Source organism: Papilio xuthus, unplaced genomic scaffold (assembly GCF_000836235.2).
Source record: "Papilio xuthus unplaced genomic scaffold, Pxut_1.1 DF825017.1, whole genome shotgun sequence".
Taxonomy (NCBI): Eukaryota; Metazoa; Arthropoda; class Insecta; order Lepidoptera; family Papilionidae; genus Papilio; species Papilio xuthus.
The window spans coordinates 4,947,034-4,963,653 of record NW_013533632.1 but is presented as its reverse complement, the minus strand read 5'-3'; the positions used below and the strand labels follow the sequence as shown (position 1 = coordinate 4,963,653).

At 33.8% G+C, this 16,620-nt stretch overlaps 3 protein-coding genes across 7 annotated transcripts in view; 1 reads left to right on the top strand and 2 right to left on the bottom strand.

Moving 5' to 3' along the window:
- LOC106126415 (pyruvate dehydrogenase phosphatase regulatory subunit, mitochondrial) overlaps positions 1-6,440 on the bottom strand; it is a 12,275-nt gene extending 5,835 nt beyond the window's left edge. For both annotated transcript variants that reach the window (XM_013324071.1, XM_013324072.1), the window contains exons 1-7: positions 6,074-6,440; positions 4,965-5,177; positions 3,663-3,826; positions 3,402-3,535; positions 3,160-3,262; positions 2,513-2,614; positions 952-1,124 (exon numbers count right to left, since the gene is read on the bottom strand). In XM_013324071.1, the coding sequence (XP_013179525.1) occupies positions 952-1,124; positions 2,513-2,614; positions 3,160-3,262; positions 3,402-3,535; positions 3,663-3,826; positions 4,965-5,177; positions 6,074-6,312 (1,128 nt within the window). In that variant the 5' untranslated portion in view covers positions 6,313-6,440. The remainder of the gene's footprint in view (positions 1-951; positions 1,125-2,512; positions 2,615-3,159; positions 3,263-3,401; positions 3,536-3,662; positions 3,827-4,964; positions 5,178-6,073) is intronic.
- A 254-nt stretch (positions 6,441-6,694) lies between these two features.
- LOC106126382 (enkurin) lies at positions 6,695-8,412 on the top strand. The gene is made up of 4 exons (XM_013324015.1): positions 6,695-6,901; positions 7,101-7,388; positions 7,551-7,767; positions 8,144-8,412. Exons 1-4 carry the CDS (start codon positions 6,816-6,818, stop codon positions 8,312-8,314), a joined length of 762 nt encoding a protein of 253 aa, XP_013179469.1. The 5' UTR covers positions 6,695-6,815; the 3' UTR covers positions 8,315-8,412.
- A 117-nt stretch (positions 8,413-8,529) lies between these two features.
- On the bottom strand, positions 8,530-16,148 carry LOC106126380 (uncharacterized). Of its 4 annotated transcripts, none has more exons than XM_013324012.1 (11): positions 15,898-16,148; positions 15,536-15,655; positions 15,235-15,452; positions 14,955-15,160; positions 14,537-14,642; positions 14,238-14,452; positions 13,877-14,075; positions 12,820-12,906; positions 11,586-11,699; positions 11,264-11,452; positions 8,530-11,049 (listed from the first exon to the last, which is right to left on the bottom strand). In XM_013324012.1, the coding sequence occupies exons 1-11, from the start codon at positions 15,973-15,975 to the stop codon at positions 11,040-11,042; spliced, it is 1,542 nt and encodes a 513-aa protein (XP_013179466.1). In that variant the 5' UTR covers positions 15,976-16,148; the 3' UTR covers positions 8,530-11,039. The 4 variants fall into 4 exon arrangements, 3 of the variants coding, with proteins under 3 accessions (XP_013179466.1, XP_013179468.1, XP_013179467.1); XM_013324014.1 differs by having other exon boundaries at positions 15,536-15,696; positions 15,898-15,980; XM_013324013.1 differs by lacking the exon at positions 12,820-12,906 and having other exon boundaries at positions 15,898-16,147.
- Between the last annotated feature and the right edge of the window lie 472 nt (positions 16,149-16,620).

Below are 16,620 nucleotides of genomic sequence, written 5' to 3'. Positions count from 1 at the left end.
TCTACCCCTTGCGCGTGCAGGCGTGGTTCGAATCTGCTATCCGTATCTCTGTCTACCCCTTGCGCGTGCAGGCGTGGTTCGTATCTGCTATCCGTATCTCTGTCTACCCCTTGCGCGTGCAGGCGTGGTTCGAATCTGCTATCCGTATCTCTGTCTACCCCTTGGGGGTACAGGCGTGGTTAGTATCTGCTATCCGTATCTCTGTCTACCCCTTGGGGGTGCAGGCGTGGTTCGAGTCTGCTATCCGTATCTCTGTCTACCCCTTGCGCGTGCAGGCGTGGTTTGAATCTGCTATCCGTATCTCTGTCTACCACTTGCGCGTGCAGGCGTGGTTCGTATCTGCTATCCGTATCTCTGTCTACCCCTTGGGGGTGCAGGCGACATTTAAATTTGCAATCCGTATCTCTCCCCACCCCTTTACACCATGGGCGTAGTCCGTATCTGTAACCCGTATCTCTGCCTACCACTTTGGCTTTCGAGCGTGTTCCATGTCTTTAATACATTATTTCTACCTTTCAGTTATCGGTATTAAGTAAAACGTCTTGTATTAAATAGCTATCCAAAACGAAATAAAAATATGAATCCTCTCACAGTAACAGGTACTGCGTAACGATGTTCGAACAAAGGAATATGAAATCGGCGGCTTGATCAATACTTCAGGTACGATAATAGAGAGCCACCCGCGCATGTCTATTGGTGCGCCACTCCATGGCGCAAATCAATACGCGCAACGGGACCCGGGAAAATGGGCGGGGCGGATAGATTTTATGTTACGTAATACGCAATTTCGAAATTAGAATTTTGGCATAAAATACTGATGATTTAATATTTGCTTTATGATAAATTACTTTATGATCAACCCGTGACACGCAATAAAATATCATCTTTTACAGAACGTGATATAAGACAAAGGACGCAATCGACAAACGCGGAATTTTCGTAGTAACTTACCTCAGGAGCTTCGCCGACTATCCACTTGCAATCTGGTGAGAATGCTTCGAGGCCGTTGCAAAGTTTGTGCAGCACCGCTTGGTTAAGGCTGGGTACCCGCTTGAGCAGCTCTTGCAGGAGTACGTGGAAGTGATCCCAGTCTTCGGCGACGCATCGTTGCAGTGCACTCCCAACTTGACAAAAAAAAAGAAAATTAAAATCCCATCAATAAAAACCCGCAAGCGCTTCAATTTCAAGTAATCGCTTTTAAATAAATCCTATTCTAATATATTTAAGGTAATATCAATTACCTCCGAACCCAGCCCTTGTTCCATTGTTCTATCGAAAAGACAAAGGCAATATGGTACGCTTCAAATTTGCAGTGCACAATATATACTGTAAAATAAAACAAATCGCGACAGTTAATATAAATCGCAATGAGAAAACTAATAAAGATTCGCGAACACCGAAAAATATTATTTGAACAATAAAATATTGCAACGACTTCTTGAACACTGCGCGTCAGCTTGAAGATGGGAGGCGGACTGAGCTAGTCTAGGCACCGGCGATAGCAGCTAGCCTGAATCGATCTGCGCGACCTACTTCGCCGGGCAGGTGCAAGTCTAGGCATTATTGATTTGTTTGCGCAGCGCATCGCAGAATGCACAGATTGAAATCTACGCGCATCTCCGTAGTTAACATCGCCCAACAAAGAAGCGACGCCATTTTGTGATGAAATATTACTTCCATAAAATGCGCACACAATTTTTTTAATGGTATAGTAAATTGTTTAAAAATTAAAAAGCCGTAATAACGAACATTATAAAGACGTATGAATTACCAAAAAATACGAATCTTCGAAACTTCAAAATGATTCAAGTTGTGTAGTTTAGACAAAGGAACGGGACATATATGTAACTCTCAAAAAACACTATCCTCACAAAATCTTTAAAATATCTTTGATAAATATATATAACGTAGCAATTAACTAACATTAGGAAAATTCGATATACTTGAATACAACTTTAGTTAAAGATGGATGTGCGATCGTCTTTAAACACCTCAAATACTTTAGATACGTAGCAAAAATTGCTTTTACCGCCAGGCCATCGTAATTAAAATAAAAACGCAGTATACCACTTCAAGTGTTATGTGTATCAATCCGTGTTAGATGAAATTTACATTCTCTTTGACAAAACAAAAACTAAAGTATGTATTAATAAAAAATTCACAGTAGTAGAAACCCATAGCAATATATTTTTCCACTAGCAAACTTTAACTTTTTTTTCACATCAAAAAAATCTATGTGTTCTAAGGCTATTGAGATCCAGTTTGGGAAAGTCTGTGCAGTTGCACATTTAGTATAATTACTCTGATTTGTTTAATTAATCAGTAATTAATCAATCCCATAGTGTAGTTTTCAACACTCTTTCTCCCTAGCTAGTATTCCATTTGGTGGCGTTGACTGCTTTCCTAAGTGTTTTCACCTTCGCTTTTTCTCGACATCCTCATTGTAGATCTGGCCATCACCTTTCCATCGTGTCTTAGATCAGCTTATTGGTATAAAAAAACAAATACTTACTCTCTTCTTCATACACCGGCTTGGCGACTGGTTCAAACCCGCCCGCAAGAATGCAGCCGTCGCGTTCACGGAGGTAGATGTAGCCATCAGGATCTCGTACCACTGTAACAAAATTACATTTTAGCAATTTGCTTTTTTTCAATAAAATATTGTGATAACCAAATTTATCTACATTTATCTACTAATACTTCAAATTTTGAAATTCGTAATAAAATTTCCTTTACTTTTTTTTTAATCATAAGAGTAAAAGACAGGAACATCTCAAGACTACTACCGCCATCTATGATCGTGAACAGGCTACTTTCTATATTACTACTCGTCATTCTAATATTAATAAAAATAACGATAAAACCTGTAATTCCACACTAGATTCAACTTCCGATTCTTATGCAATATGAACATTGAAGTCGCGAACTACAAGAAATAAAATTATTATAAAGTAAATGGACAAAATTGATTTACAGTCGACTGCTAGTTTATAATATAAAAAGCGGTCGCCCTCTCGACCAGGTTTCTCATATTTGTAATCAGAATAAATTAAAGAAATAAAAATTCTATTCAAAACTGTTCTTCAATCGAATCTGCGTTAACATATCGCCCTATTTTCCAAAAACAGGACTTTCCTATAAATGTATACAAGTACCCACCTGGCGTCATTGGATCTAGGTTGTCGATTTTTTTCGTATGCAGATAGTAATGTTCGCAAGGCAGCAGCGGCACCTTCACCTGGGGCTTCGCAAGTTGACCAACCTAAGACAATAAAAAGACTTTTGAGAAAATATCCTAAAATATCATGAAAGTCCTGTACTAAGTAACTAATAAATCAAATCAAATATGCGGCACATATGTAACAAAGGAATATTTTGTCTTCTAAAATAAAAATAATTACCTGTCTAGCCCAAAATCCAGCACAGTTGACGAAATATTCACATTCGATGGCGCCATGATCAGTTTCTACGCCGCAGACTTTGTCGTGTTCAGACAGGACCGACGTTACTGCGCAGTCCTCCATTACGCCCACACCTACAAAGCGTTACGTAAGTATCGATTTTTCACAAGTATTAACATATTATGCAATACATTTACGAACAAACATCCATACATCCAAACTTCGCATTTATAATATTAGTAAGAATTAATATCAACTTACCATTCTCCACAGCTTCCCGCATCAATGACATGCACAGCAGATGTGGATCGCCAACTCCATCTCCAGGAATCCATAATCCTCCGAGTATATCTTCTACATTGAGCATTGGCCATATTTCTTGACATCGTTTCGGCGTCACTAGCTCACACGGAATACCCCAGGAACTGTTCCGAACAATGAATAATTTATTTTCCACGGCAGCACATTTTCAACTCCAATTTATTTAATTTTCTGACGACGATAGAAAAGCCTAACGTATTTCGTAGATAAAGGTGTACTGGTTATATTTTTTAAATAAATCTTTTGTGACATGACGTATTCACTGAACACCGTAGTCGCGACAGGGCGGCGCCCAATAATCTACACGGGTACAGCTAGCTGCCTAGAACCAGGGGCCGGTCCACCGCGCACATCATCTGCGCATCCAATCGATTCACCATAGACGCCCGTCTAAAATTACGCAGTTCTTTTGAAATGTATCTATCCTGTATAATTTCGTTATGCTTTAAAAAAAATGTTTTACTTTGATTTTATTATTGTATTTTATCATGCGTCATACTTATAAAAAATATTTAATTTTAACATAAAGTATACGACTTAATGAAAACCTAAATTATTTTACGATTTTTTAGTTATTTGGAATTTGCTTGAAACAAAGAGAATTTTTTTTTAAATAAGTTAGTTATCTAATGATGATGGTTTTTCAACTAGCAAATGTAGGTAGTTATAAATGGTTACTTAGTAACGTACTAAGATATGTTTTTTTTTATCCAAGAACCGTCATGTACCGATCCTTGGACCACTCTTTTTTGCACATATTCCTTATGCTAAATAAATGAATTAGCTAATAGAAATGATTAAAACCTATCAAATCTCTCTTTTTACATTTCGTTTCCGACCAATCGATGGAGGAGACGAACGTTCATCAGTAGACTAACTCGAGCTGATGGTGATGAATATGTTAAAAATGTGTATATAAGAGAAAGTTTGAAAGTAGCGCCAGTGATGGAGAAATGGAGGAGTAAAAGATTAGCGTGGTTTGGACATGTTATGCGGAGGGATGATGATGATATAAGCAAAAAACGAATGAGGTTAAATGTGGATGGCTACAAGGGTAGAGGAAGTCCAAAAAAGTATGGAATGACTGTGTGAAAGAGGATATGCGTAAGAAGGGGGTAGACTCGGATATGACGGCTGATAGAGATGTATGGAGGAGTAGTACATACTGCGCCGTCCCTCGATAGGGATAAGAGCAGGTTGATGATGATGATGATGATGATATATTATTATTGATATACATACACTGACTGACTTTTCATTCTTCTATAAACTGTCATCCTATCTCGAGTTCTTGCAAGCAGAAGTGAGCCACATTGCTTCCACCCAGTCGGTCTCCCACGCGCCTCCAAATCTTGCAATAGACGAATCGATGATTGAGCAAGCTTTACTTGAGCCAAGGACGGTTTGAAAGCACCAACCAGTCCCGAAGAATGCCATCGACTACCGGTGCCGACTCTGCACAAAATACATTGTATATTACAAATTTACTCCATTATTAAATAATACTACAAATAGAAATCCTGTTTGTTCTTATTGGACCATAATAATACAATTTTTTTTACATCGTGCATCAAATTGTCCAAAGACCAAAAATATTATCGCCTCTGGAATAGCCAACTATTGTCTCGCAATTAAAAAAAAATCTTTCAGTATCTTATCAAAATCTATTCCACAGTAGAGTTTTATTTGTTGGTTGCGTCCAATTATTTTTTAACCTTTTTTGCTCAATTCCATACTGGTTCACAATAATATAATAGTTAAAAGGCGGATTAGGACCCACACCAAATGCTTATCCAAACAGCATGTAAGAAGGACTAATTTTCTACTGATTAAAGTTACAGCTATTATGGATGTTTTCGTTTCAGGAATACATTGTAATGCTATATTAAACAAGATATGTTAACCTTTTTTGTGAATCACATTATCCACAACAAAGTGGGTCTTGGGCACAAAACCAGAAATCAAGAACCAACACAAGAGAGATCTCTTGTGTTGGTTTTATAACAATTGGTTTCTTCTGTGGTTGAGTTGTCGGCCATATTGCTAGAGGACCACACCCTACTTTGGGCAGTGAGTCCATTGGGCTTAGCCAAACATAATGTGGAATTTGAATATAGATTTATCTAATATGTTCTCAATTATTTTTTATCATGTTGGTGAAACAAAATATTTTAAATGTCTAATAATTGAGACATGGTTTATATTATAGGTATATCATATAAAAATTTAAGCAAGGAAGGTAAATGTTTTAAATGCTATATTTAAATCCATATTTTCAGTTTTGTTACACTTTATACATTTCATAAAATGTAAAATATATGAAGAAATATAAATAAATTAAATTGACTTACTTTTCTTTTTCTATAAGGATAGTCTTGTCTCCCCAGCCACGCCTCGCCAAATGGTAGGCAACAGCAGCCCCCATAACTCCGCCTCCACATATTACAACCTTCGCTTTCTTTGGTAAAGTCGATAAACACCCACTTAACGTCTCATGCTGATCTAAAACATCTCTACTGGATAACGATTTAGCTCCATACCCCACACTCCAATAACTCTTAATGCTACTCCGAAACCGGCCACTCAACATAATAAAACGTTACTGCGCAGATGTTTAGCGCTTACAGGAAAAATTGAAACACATCAATAAAATCTGGGGAATCTAAAAATATTTTTCACCCGATCCGAACGGTATTCATGTATTGATATTTGTTATGACTTTTGTTAGAAAGACAGCTTCCTTAATGTTGCTACATAGAAAAATATGTTAATGAATATGGCACATATGGCAATTTCTTATAGAAGTAATAATTAACAATTAATTATATTTCAACATCAAGTAAAATTACATTAGTATATAAATCAAAGAACGCTTTCCCCAGCCAGGATACAGCAACAATGTCCGGGAGAAATCCCGGCTGGTCCCGTCCATAGCAACCGAAAAACCTGACAAAAGTCTAAATTCAATGTTTCCATAGCGACTAAAATAGTATTATTCTTGGTATCATTTAATAAGGTTTTATAATTCTGTATATTAAATCTGAATTTATTTTCCCATTTTAAGTTCGTTATATTTCTTTAAAATCAAAATCAATGTCGTTAGTGGAAATTACGCATCATGACGAAGTTATCTATAGAATACTCGATAAGCCCCCACCGGAACCACCGAAGACACCTCGGTAAATCAATATATTACCAAAATGAATAATAAGCAAAATAATGCAGAAAACATGCAAATAAACTTCATCAATTTGTAATATGACTATTAAGCTATATGTTACTCGTATCTTTGTTATACTAAATGAGTAAAAAGTTACGTTCTAGAATAAGTGTAAGTAATTAACAGAAAGAAAACTACTCAAACGCGTTCATTTATAGGTATGAATCAAAACTGGAAAGAGAGCTCAAAGAAACTAAGATTCCTCAAAGAAGACGTACTTTTGGTTACGCTGAAACGCCTTTGAAGCCGCCAGATCAATTTCTAAAAAAAGGCGAAGGAATCGGTCAGCCACCTAAAAAATCGGACCACAAGTGCATCATCGGCAACCTACCAGCGGTGCCTAGATGTCCGCCTCCAGAAAAGGCTAAGGAAAAGCCTAAAGTCAATATTAGAGTACGGAATATGAAAGCAGTTTTAAAAGCAAAACCGCGACCAGTTGAACCAAGGTAAAAACTATTTTAAACTAGGTGTACCTAGTTTAAAACACAGTTCACACAACTACACAATTCTACAAAACAAAACCAATTAAATTTTATACCCTGTTCGCATCATACTAAAATGTCGGTTACTTAAGCATTATTTTCATATTTTCCTAATATTATACTTAGGTTAGTGGACACGAGAGATGGTCATATAAAGAAAATTAAAGGTTCTGGTGAAGTTCCGGAGTACTGTCTCAGACCGGATTTCGGGCAGATGCCCGAATACCTCGTGAAAAGAAATAGAAAGATTCAGAGGAGATTAGAAAAAATAAGGTTAGCCGAAGAAAACAAAGAAAGCCTCTGTAAGCTCATCAACGAACAGGAGCGACAAAAACTTTTAGATGTAAGTTGAAAATTTACTGATTACATCTGTCATGATTGTCGTAGGTCTAAGGTCCGCCTAAGGTCATCCACTGCTTAAAGTAGGCCTCCCTCATCAATTTTCCTAATACCCAATCCTGTACGAACCTTATCCAGCTAACTTGATCAGGTCATCGGTTTATGTTGAGGGAGGAACATACCACTTACTAATTCTGCAGTACATTTTGTGTTGATAACACGGCCTCTAATGGGGGAAGTGAAATCAATACTTCGATTAAAATTATGCCATAGACAAGGTAGAACATTACAATAGCTCTGGCATTGTATGTAAAAATTAGTTTTTTGAAACTGGTTTCGATCTTTATTACAAATTATAGAAAACTGTCGTCTTCTTTTAGGATCTGAAGCAAAATTGGCAATTAATGCAAAAAGCTTTCCTACAATTGCCAATGCTCACGGACACGATACCAAAAATTGTCAGGAAAACTAAAATGGAACAAGAACTACGACAATTGGAGAAGGATATCGCTTTAGTTGAATCAAATCCTTACATCTACATATATGAATAATTGATTCATCTAAATTGTTTCCTTATTGCGTTATCTAATGATTTTTTGCCTTTTTCCTTCTGGAATAATTGTTTTTATTTATTAAAGAATTGTTATTACACCTTTTTATCATTAAAACATATTGATGCATTTAAAATTATAGAAAAGAGCATTTTATATTCCTGCAGGAGACATGTAACTAGGCAGTAATTACGTCAGATAAAACGTAAATATTTCGTAGTGTTTACTAAAATTATGGAATCAAAGAAAATACAATATTTGGCAATCCAAAATGTTTATTTCGATAAAAGACTTACAATTGTCGCAAAAATATGAAATTTGAAAGTAGAACTACAATCTATTCTTAGCTTAATTGACTAGAAAACTACTGAATTCAATAGAAATGAACATTATGATGAAATCTATTGCTTTTTACAATTGACCTGAGCATTAAGTCCCTACGCATGAGCGATTACGAACAGCGGCATTTCTCACGCTTAATTCTGACAAGAGAATAGACAACTTCCAACAACTGCATGGCAACACATTGCTGTGTATGTAACAACCAAACGAAAAACTGTTTGTTTGCTGTCTGCATACGGTCTATGCATAGGAACTTTTCGCGTCAACAAACATAGAGCCGTTGTATTACCAATCATACGTTTGATGGACAATTCTCTTGCTTCTTAGTTACTTTTCTGAGGTAGAAAACACATTAAATTTCGTTGTCCTTGGTTGCAAAAAAATGCACTGTTGTTTTGATGAATTTTTATTGCTAACATAATAACGTATTCATGTTTTTGAATTAAAAATAGAAATCTTGAGAAAACTGAACTAAGAGCTAATCACTATATCTAAGATAATGATATTTTGAGCAGAATCAACCTTAAATCTAACTGGCAATACTGTCTAAATTCTTAGCTGTTTCAATATAAGCTTAATACTGAGTTATCCTAAAACTAGTAAAAATAACTACTAGATTGGCCATAATATAAAAAGTACTAATGTACTGCAACTTTCTCAGAATTGTAGTCGAACCTGGATAGACGAGAAACTCTTTTGAGCGAGTCCTCGGTCAGTCGCACGACCGTCATATGCGCTTGGTAAAAGTTGCGTCCCTTGGACTCTCCCTTATCCAGGTCTGACTGTATTAGTTAACAGAGTCTAGAAAAAGATAGTTAAAATATACAAATTCAATGTATTGCTTTTTTTACTTGACCCTTTAGACTTTTACACTTAAGTATGCAATATTGTAAATTCTACAATGAATTTTAATATACATAAGTAAAGCCGGCTATACACATTGAATTTAGATAAAATTGAAAACTGTACAGCTTGACAGTTGCAATGTCCTGTTTAGAAAAAACTGTGCTGTTAAACAGAAGGTGTGTAGCTGGCTTTACCACTCATTGCATCATATAAAAATATTCCTTTGATACTAAATTACGATAAAAATAATTTTCATTTACTTTAATGACAAGTTTGGATTACCTTTAATTAGAAAAGTTAATCTACTTTAAACAGGAAGAAATATTTATTCTACAAATTGAATAACGATTAAAGATTATTTGGAAGTGAATCACTAATTATATTTAAATGTAACGAACGTGCAGACAAATTCAAATTGCAAGAAGAATCTAAACTATTATTATATAATCTAATGCGTACAAGTAAATATTATTACTAAAAGTAAAGCGTCCTAAAATACTTATCATTGATTCATAAATACGAAGGCCTTATAATGAGGTATCTTTTGTAAGAAAATTCTTTGTCTCTAAGGTAAACTACGGAATTTGCAAGAATGTTGCACTACCGCCGAATAACATTAGCAAAATTGTAAAATTGGCTTATATCAATTCAAATTTGTAGATTAAAAACTATAACAATAAACAATAGAGTTAATACTAAATATAATAAATTATATCAAAAGGGAGTTAATTGGGCATAATTAACTAACATTTGGCACAAAATAATAATTGGTTGGGTTTCCACTGCGGTACAAAATGTTATTGTTATCTCTTTTGTTCAACATATTGAGAGGGTTGACTATATGTTGTACAAATTTTTAGTCAATAGAAATCCACAGTGTCATGTAACAATAACTAACAAAATGCCTATTTCTATACTCGTTTAAAATATCAATAGTGAAAATTTCAAAAACTACTACAATTTTTTTTAAAAATTTATATCAGAAACACGGTATTAATGAAGAATAAGACTTTTTTAAAAATTTAAATGCAGTTCAAGTAAATAGATAAATTGAAAAATCGTTGTCGTGTGTTTACATATATCGCTGTTACGTAACGCTTAATAAAAATAACTCCAAAATAAATATTTAACATATATGTATATACTAACGCATGTAAATGGAATGTACATTATTTATATTAAAGGTTACAACGCTTTTATCATATCTGGACACAACGGTCTCAAAACGCCTAATTTGCGACTTGATAATTGCGCCTGAAGATAGACAATTGCCTTCTAATAATAACACGATTTTAATGTTTGTTCAAAACGAATTAAGCTATTTTAAGTAAAGAATTAACAAATATTGGCTTCTGTAGGAAGACTTTGTCAAATAATCAATAAATACTACTGTTGGTTTTACCAATACTTTTTGTAAGCATTGGATTAAATAAGGTTTTCGAACAAAAAGATACAATAAAACAAAAACATAACTTCACAAAAATATAACGTAACATATTTTAACTTCTTTCTTCGCAATCCTGATGGTGTTTTTATTTTAAATGGCGCTGAAAATAATTTTATGTCAATATCAAAAATAAAATAAAAACGACATAATATTTCTCCACAACATTAAAGGAAAGACAGGTTCCAGAACTTTGTTAAATGAGATTCCTTGATCTGTGCCATCTTCTTTGATTTACAATCGATATTTTTTATTGCAATTTCCAAATATATTGTGATATTATATTAAAATATTGAATAGTAAAACATAATACTTACATCTTAGCTGATTTTTTAGCTAATTTTTGATAAATCGAACCAGTTGCAATATCAGCTGGCCCCTTCGCGAGGTCGGCTGGTCCTCGAGCAAGATTAAACTTTTTTTCGCATTTCTCTGGACCTTCAGGATTGATTGTCCTGCCTTTTCTTAGTTCCGGGTTCGGTCCATTCCACGTCATGTAATCTTCCCTGCAATAAGTTGGTTACTTTAATTTAATTAAAACAAGAATTACTATGATACATTATTTTATATATTCATTTTAATCTGTATTCAAAAGATTACAATATTTCTTATTAGAATATTTTGTTAAGAAATACTTACAAAAGTAGACTATCCTTCGGTCCTTGTCGTAGTGATGGGTTAGGACCATTATTTGCCATACGGTAGTGCGATTTATATTTAGGCTCCACACTTGTACTCGTCTTTAATATTGGTCTGAAATATAAATCAAAATAAATTAATTACCAAAATAAAAGTTTCTATAAGCATGAGTATCTATTGTCACTAAAATCAATTTGAAACTTCTGTTGAGCCTAATGTTGTCCTAAAAGTTTGCTAAACTAAGATATTTTTAGTTTACAACTATGATATAATTAAATGCAGGTACTAAGTGCTAAGGGATTCAAACGATAATCATTAACGATGCTAAAGAAACAATGGTTATGATAATGACTAATGAAATCTATGTTGACTGTAACATCTAACATACGTCACTATTTTTCGTATTAACTAATATTTTCAAACATCTGTCAAAATAGGGAAATACTAGTAACCACTACCTAACCTAATCACTCCAAGATAAAATCATTTACAAATATCTAGTAAACAAAGTATGGATTATATTTACCGATAATTGTCATGGTGCTGCTGAAAATTTATATAACACAAAAATACGAGTAAAGCCTCTTCAGCCACACAATAACTAGCACATTTGAAGAAACAGACACATCAATTTACCGTGGGTTTCTGAGAACAAGAATTTCCGTTTAAAACATAACTTTTTTCTGCATTTCAAAGAAAATAGCAGGGATGATGTTTTACAAGGGTTTTGGTCTCAGAAACCAACAGTTTGAGCGGTGTAGGTAAAATTTTACACTTTATTCATTACTCGAAGTTAAAATGTCTAATTTGAAAGAGATATTACTACTATTAAGCAACATAGAACTGTCAATCAAAATCCATGCTAAATATAACATCGAATGCACACTTATTCAATAAAATTTACTTCTTTTTTTCTAAGTATAATATTTAAATCCGTGTTTTCCTCATATTTTAAAAACTACAATTACCACACAAACATAAAAACTATATAATTCACAATAAGACTACAAAACCCGACTGAAAGTTCAGATAAACGTTCACAAGCAGTGTTCCCAACACAAACGGTGCAAAAGGTTAAATTCTGCTATTATAAAGCAGTCGTAATGGTTTCAAAAGACACGATTAGTTAGAAATTTATATCAACCATTGTTAAGACATTGCAATATTGATTTAGCAGAATTTTTGTCCGGAGTCAACAGGTAGAAACGGAGACACGTAAGCATGCAAGACGTACTTTAAATGCTCGGTCCATATCTTGATGCGACGCGAGGTGGGCGCGGGGGGCGGCCGGCTCGGCGGCTGCTCCACACTGCCGCTCACACTGGCCGCACCCAGGTTATGTGTGAGGTGACAACGATACGGATACGATTGATGGCATTAATTTAGACTTTAATACTTTCATGCCACTACCAATTGTTTTATAAGACAAGGGAGTTGGTGGCATTGAATGTGTTAACAGAAAAATAGATACAGAAAATCGATTGTATGTTTGCATTTAAGATTATGCGAAATTGTTGTAATAAACTCTAATATGACAAATCACAAGTCACTGTTGAGTACAATGATACATTTTTTATTTAATAAGTTTTAACTATTTGCCTCGATTACCCAAAAAATCTAACTTGATCTATGATTTTGCTCATCAATTCCGTCCGTTTATATATTTATGAAATGATAAACACATAAAGATTGATGGTCGTCATTTAACATGAACACTATTGTATATTACAGAAACCATCAATATTCATGTATTTTTATAGTGTGAGAAGCTAAGAAGCTACTGGGTATTAGGTTTATGTAGTAAGCATCAGGAATTATGACCAGCAAACCTTAACCTGAGCATTATTTGATACTACCGAAAATCGAAGTGTTGTATTACTCTTGTAATAGGAAGTTAGTTATGTTACTTTGAATAGATAAACTACAAGTCAAAATACATCTTCTGATAGACATAATAAGCTATATAAGTGTATGAATATCATGAGAATGAGTTTCTTAAAGATAAATATTGACAAATAAATACCATTGCCGTAGTTTTCCAAGTCTTGTTGTTTTTTTTAATCTCATTTAATACCATAAGCTTTTGCTTTGATAAAAGATTGAATTATTAGAATTTATCTTAATATCCTACTTTCTTTTACCGTTATCTATAAACCTTTATTTACAGATTAAAACTGTTCTTTAAAAAAGTTAGGTCATAAAAGATTTTAAGTCTTAAGTTTCATTAAAATTGTAAGAAGTTTAGAAGATTTTTAAATATAAATTAATAATTTTTTTTATAAAGAACTTACCCTTTGGTGAATTCTTCAGGCCCAGGGCGACGTGTTTCTTTTATTTCAACATTCTTAGTAACTTTGGGTGCTTCTTCTTCTTGTACCACAGCATTTAATATTTGTTCGGCTCTTTCTTCATTAAAATCAACACTTTCCAAAGCTATTGATATTACCCTTTCTGCTACTGTTTTAAATTTTTTTTGTAGCTTTTGCTTTACTGAAAACAAGAGTCAGATAAGAAAATTTACTTACAAATAAAATAAAATAATTAATATTAATATTTAATTTCTTAAAATATTTCAAACAAGGTAAATAAATTAATATTTTTGATAAAAATTACAGCATATACTGACTTTACCTAACAATATGTCTAACTTACATTGTATTTTTTCTTCTGATGTTTTCATTATAGTAACAACTTTCTTTACAGGTTGTGGTGTTTCTTTGTCTTTTTTCTTCTGTATCGAAGTGTCTTTCTTAGTAAAACCCATACCAATAAGTTCCTCGCTTGCCTTTTGCACATTGTCATCTTTATTTGCTAATATATCCAGAATTAATGTCTCTTCAGCTTTAGGAAAAATACTTTTAAGGTACCTGTAAATAATATTAATTTTATTTTCAACCCTTCAAAAAGAATAATATCTGTTAGTTGACTAGCTTTAGTAGATGGATACATACTTCAGTTTCATTTTAGGTGATTGATGTTTTGTTTGGCCGTCAACTGCCTTTGCCATGCCGAAATAGCTTGATGCCCCTGAAGCCGGTCTAAGTAGCAAGGGAGAACCTGAAATGTAAATAACACTAGGTAAGAATGTGTTCACAGATTACATAAAAGACAACATGATCAAGAAGAGAGTGCCAGAAAACATTAATATGGAAGGTTAAACTTGTTGCTCCAATCCTTCATGAGGGGGATAAAATCAGGAAAATGATGATAATCATGATGATAAGGTGTACAGGGGAAGAAACTTATAAATTGCAATATGGTTTAATTACCCTTTCTTGCATATTATATTCCACACAATCCCAACATGTTTTCTTTGGTCCTTGTTAACATGTTAATTTACATATTATACTAACAACATATGATGCTTACCTTGTGGTGTTCCAGTAAGAGGCGTCAAATGACTAGACCCATGCATAGATGATCCTCCTTTTGCAAGTTGCATGGCGGAGTAAACACCAACAGCACCTTTCTGGAGACGTGCCATTGAAGGTGACATGCTTAGAGGACCAGGTGTTGTTATAGGATGCTTTTCAACTTGCAATGCACTTATTACTACTGCTTCTCGGTTGTAGTATCTGAATAATTAAGGTACATGAAAGCTCTAACACTTTACATTCCAAATACATATTAAAAAGAAAATCAAACTTACTTTTTTAACAAAATTTTTATGTGCGTCTCACTGACAGTTGGAAACATGGCACTTATTTTGGCGACTAAAGCATCAGTGTCAGATGTAATAGTCAGAGAATCTTGGAATTTGTCATTCAGGTGAGAGATATGGCCTGGAATCGGACTGCCCCGAGGTGTGAGGCATAGTGCCCGACCAAGGATAGGACTCTCAGTTGGTGTAATAAGTACTTTGCAATCCTGAAATTTTTTTTTAATTCATTAGATAATTAGACAATCAATATTAACATGAAAAATAAGTTATAATTAATTACTGAACTTACACGATGAGGTTTAAGTCCTTTTGGGTGGAACATCTTTGGACTGGTCTGTGCTGTAAAAGCATGTTGTAGGCGAATAGGAGAGGGATAAGGATGTACATGATACGGAGAACCGTGTGTTGGCTGTATGTCCCAATGGTACAGACATGTAGAAATAAACCAAACTGTAAACAAGTAACAATGCTACACACATCGATATCCTTTGCTGATATTAAAAGTTGTATTTTTATTCTTTATTTATTCTTCATCACACAGTAGTCTCTAGCTAACAATTTGTTAAAATGCCTTGTATTAACATTTGTAGTCTTCCAATTTTGTAATGCATCTATCATCTTATATCTAAAAAAAAATTGAACAAAGCTTACCTGAGGATGTATACAATCTAATGTAATATGATGAGCACCATTCTGTATAGATTTGTATTTAGAACGTATATCTTCCATTGTAAATGAATAATATTACAAACAAAGTAAATGTCAATACTTCGCAACAACGTCTTTGCAATTTGTACTTCAAACTGACAAGCTTTTTTTTCGTAGGTAAGCAATGAGAAACAAAGCCGTTCATCAACTGCGCAAGTCAATATTTCTGGAAGATCAATATTAATGAATAAATGTAGTCGAAAAAAGCAATGTGGTCATAAACCATTAAAACTTATAAAAGTAAATAAACCTATAAAGTTAAAAGAGTCTCTGGCGTAACCGATTAATATCAGATTTAAAAATTTAAATTACAAAATTTGTAATTTTGTCAAAGAAGGAAATAGATTTATTTGAGAGCAAGAAAAGGGAGCGATAAAATATAAAAACATAAATAACAATTATATAATTATTACAGGTATTATAATTAGGTATAGCGAAGAGAGTCCATGCTATACAACACAATGTTAACAGTTTAATGGTTCTTTTATAATTTAAATATATTTCTTGATTTAAAAAAATATTTTATTTAAGTAGAAGGTTTTTATATTTTTAAAGCCTTCTGTTGGAAAATACTAAAACCAAGAAGATATGTGTGATAACCCCGTACCACTAATCTATACATAAGAATACAATTGTTTTAATTACAATTATTAATAATTTTTGCAA

Bases quoted from the DNA above. Each gene is read 5' to 3' on its own strand.
- LOC106126382 (XM_013324015.1), top strand. From the start codon at position 6,816: ATGTCGTTAGTGGAAATTACGCATCATGACGAAGTTATCTATAGAATA. The intron at 6,902-7,100 runs GTAAATCAATAT...GTTCATTTATAG, and splicing joins GAACCACCGAAGACACCTCG to GTATGAATCAAAACTGGAAA. The intron at 7,389-7,550 runs GTAAAAACTATT...TATTATACTTAG, and splicing joins CCGCGACCAGTTGAACCAAG to GTTAGTGGACACGAGAGATG.
- LOC106126380 (XM_013324012.1), bottom strand. From the start codon at position 15,975: ATGGAAGATATACGTTCTAAATACAAATCTATACAGAATGGTGCTCAT. The intron at 14,453-14,536 runs GTATGTATCCAT...TATTATTTACAG, and splicing joins TCACCTAAAATGAAACTGAA to GTACCTTAAAAGTATTTTTC. The intron at 12,907-13,876 runs GTAAGTTCTTTA...GGGTGCGGCCAG, and splicing joins CCTGAAGAATTCACCAAAGG to TGTGAGCGGCAGTGTGGAGC.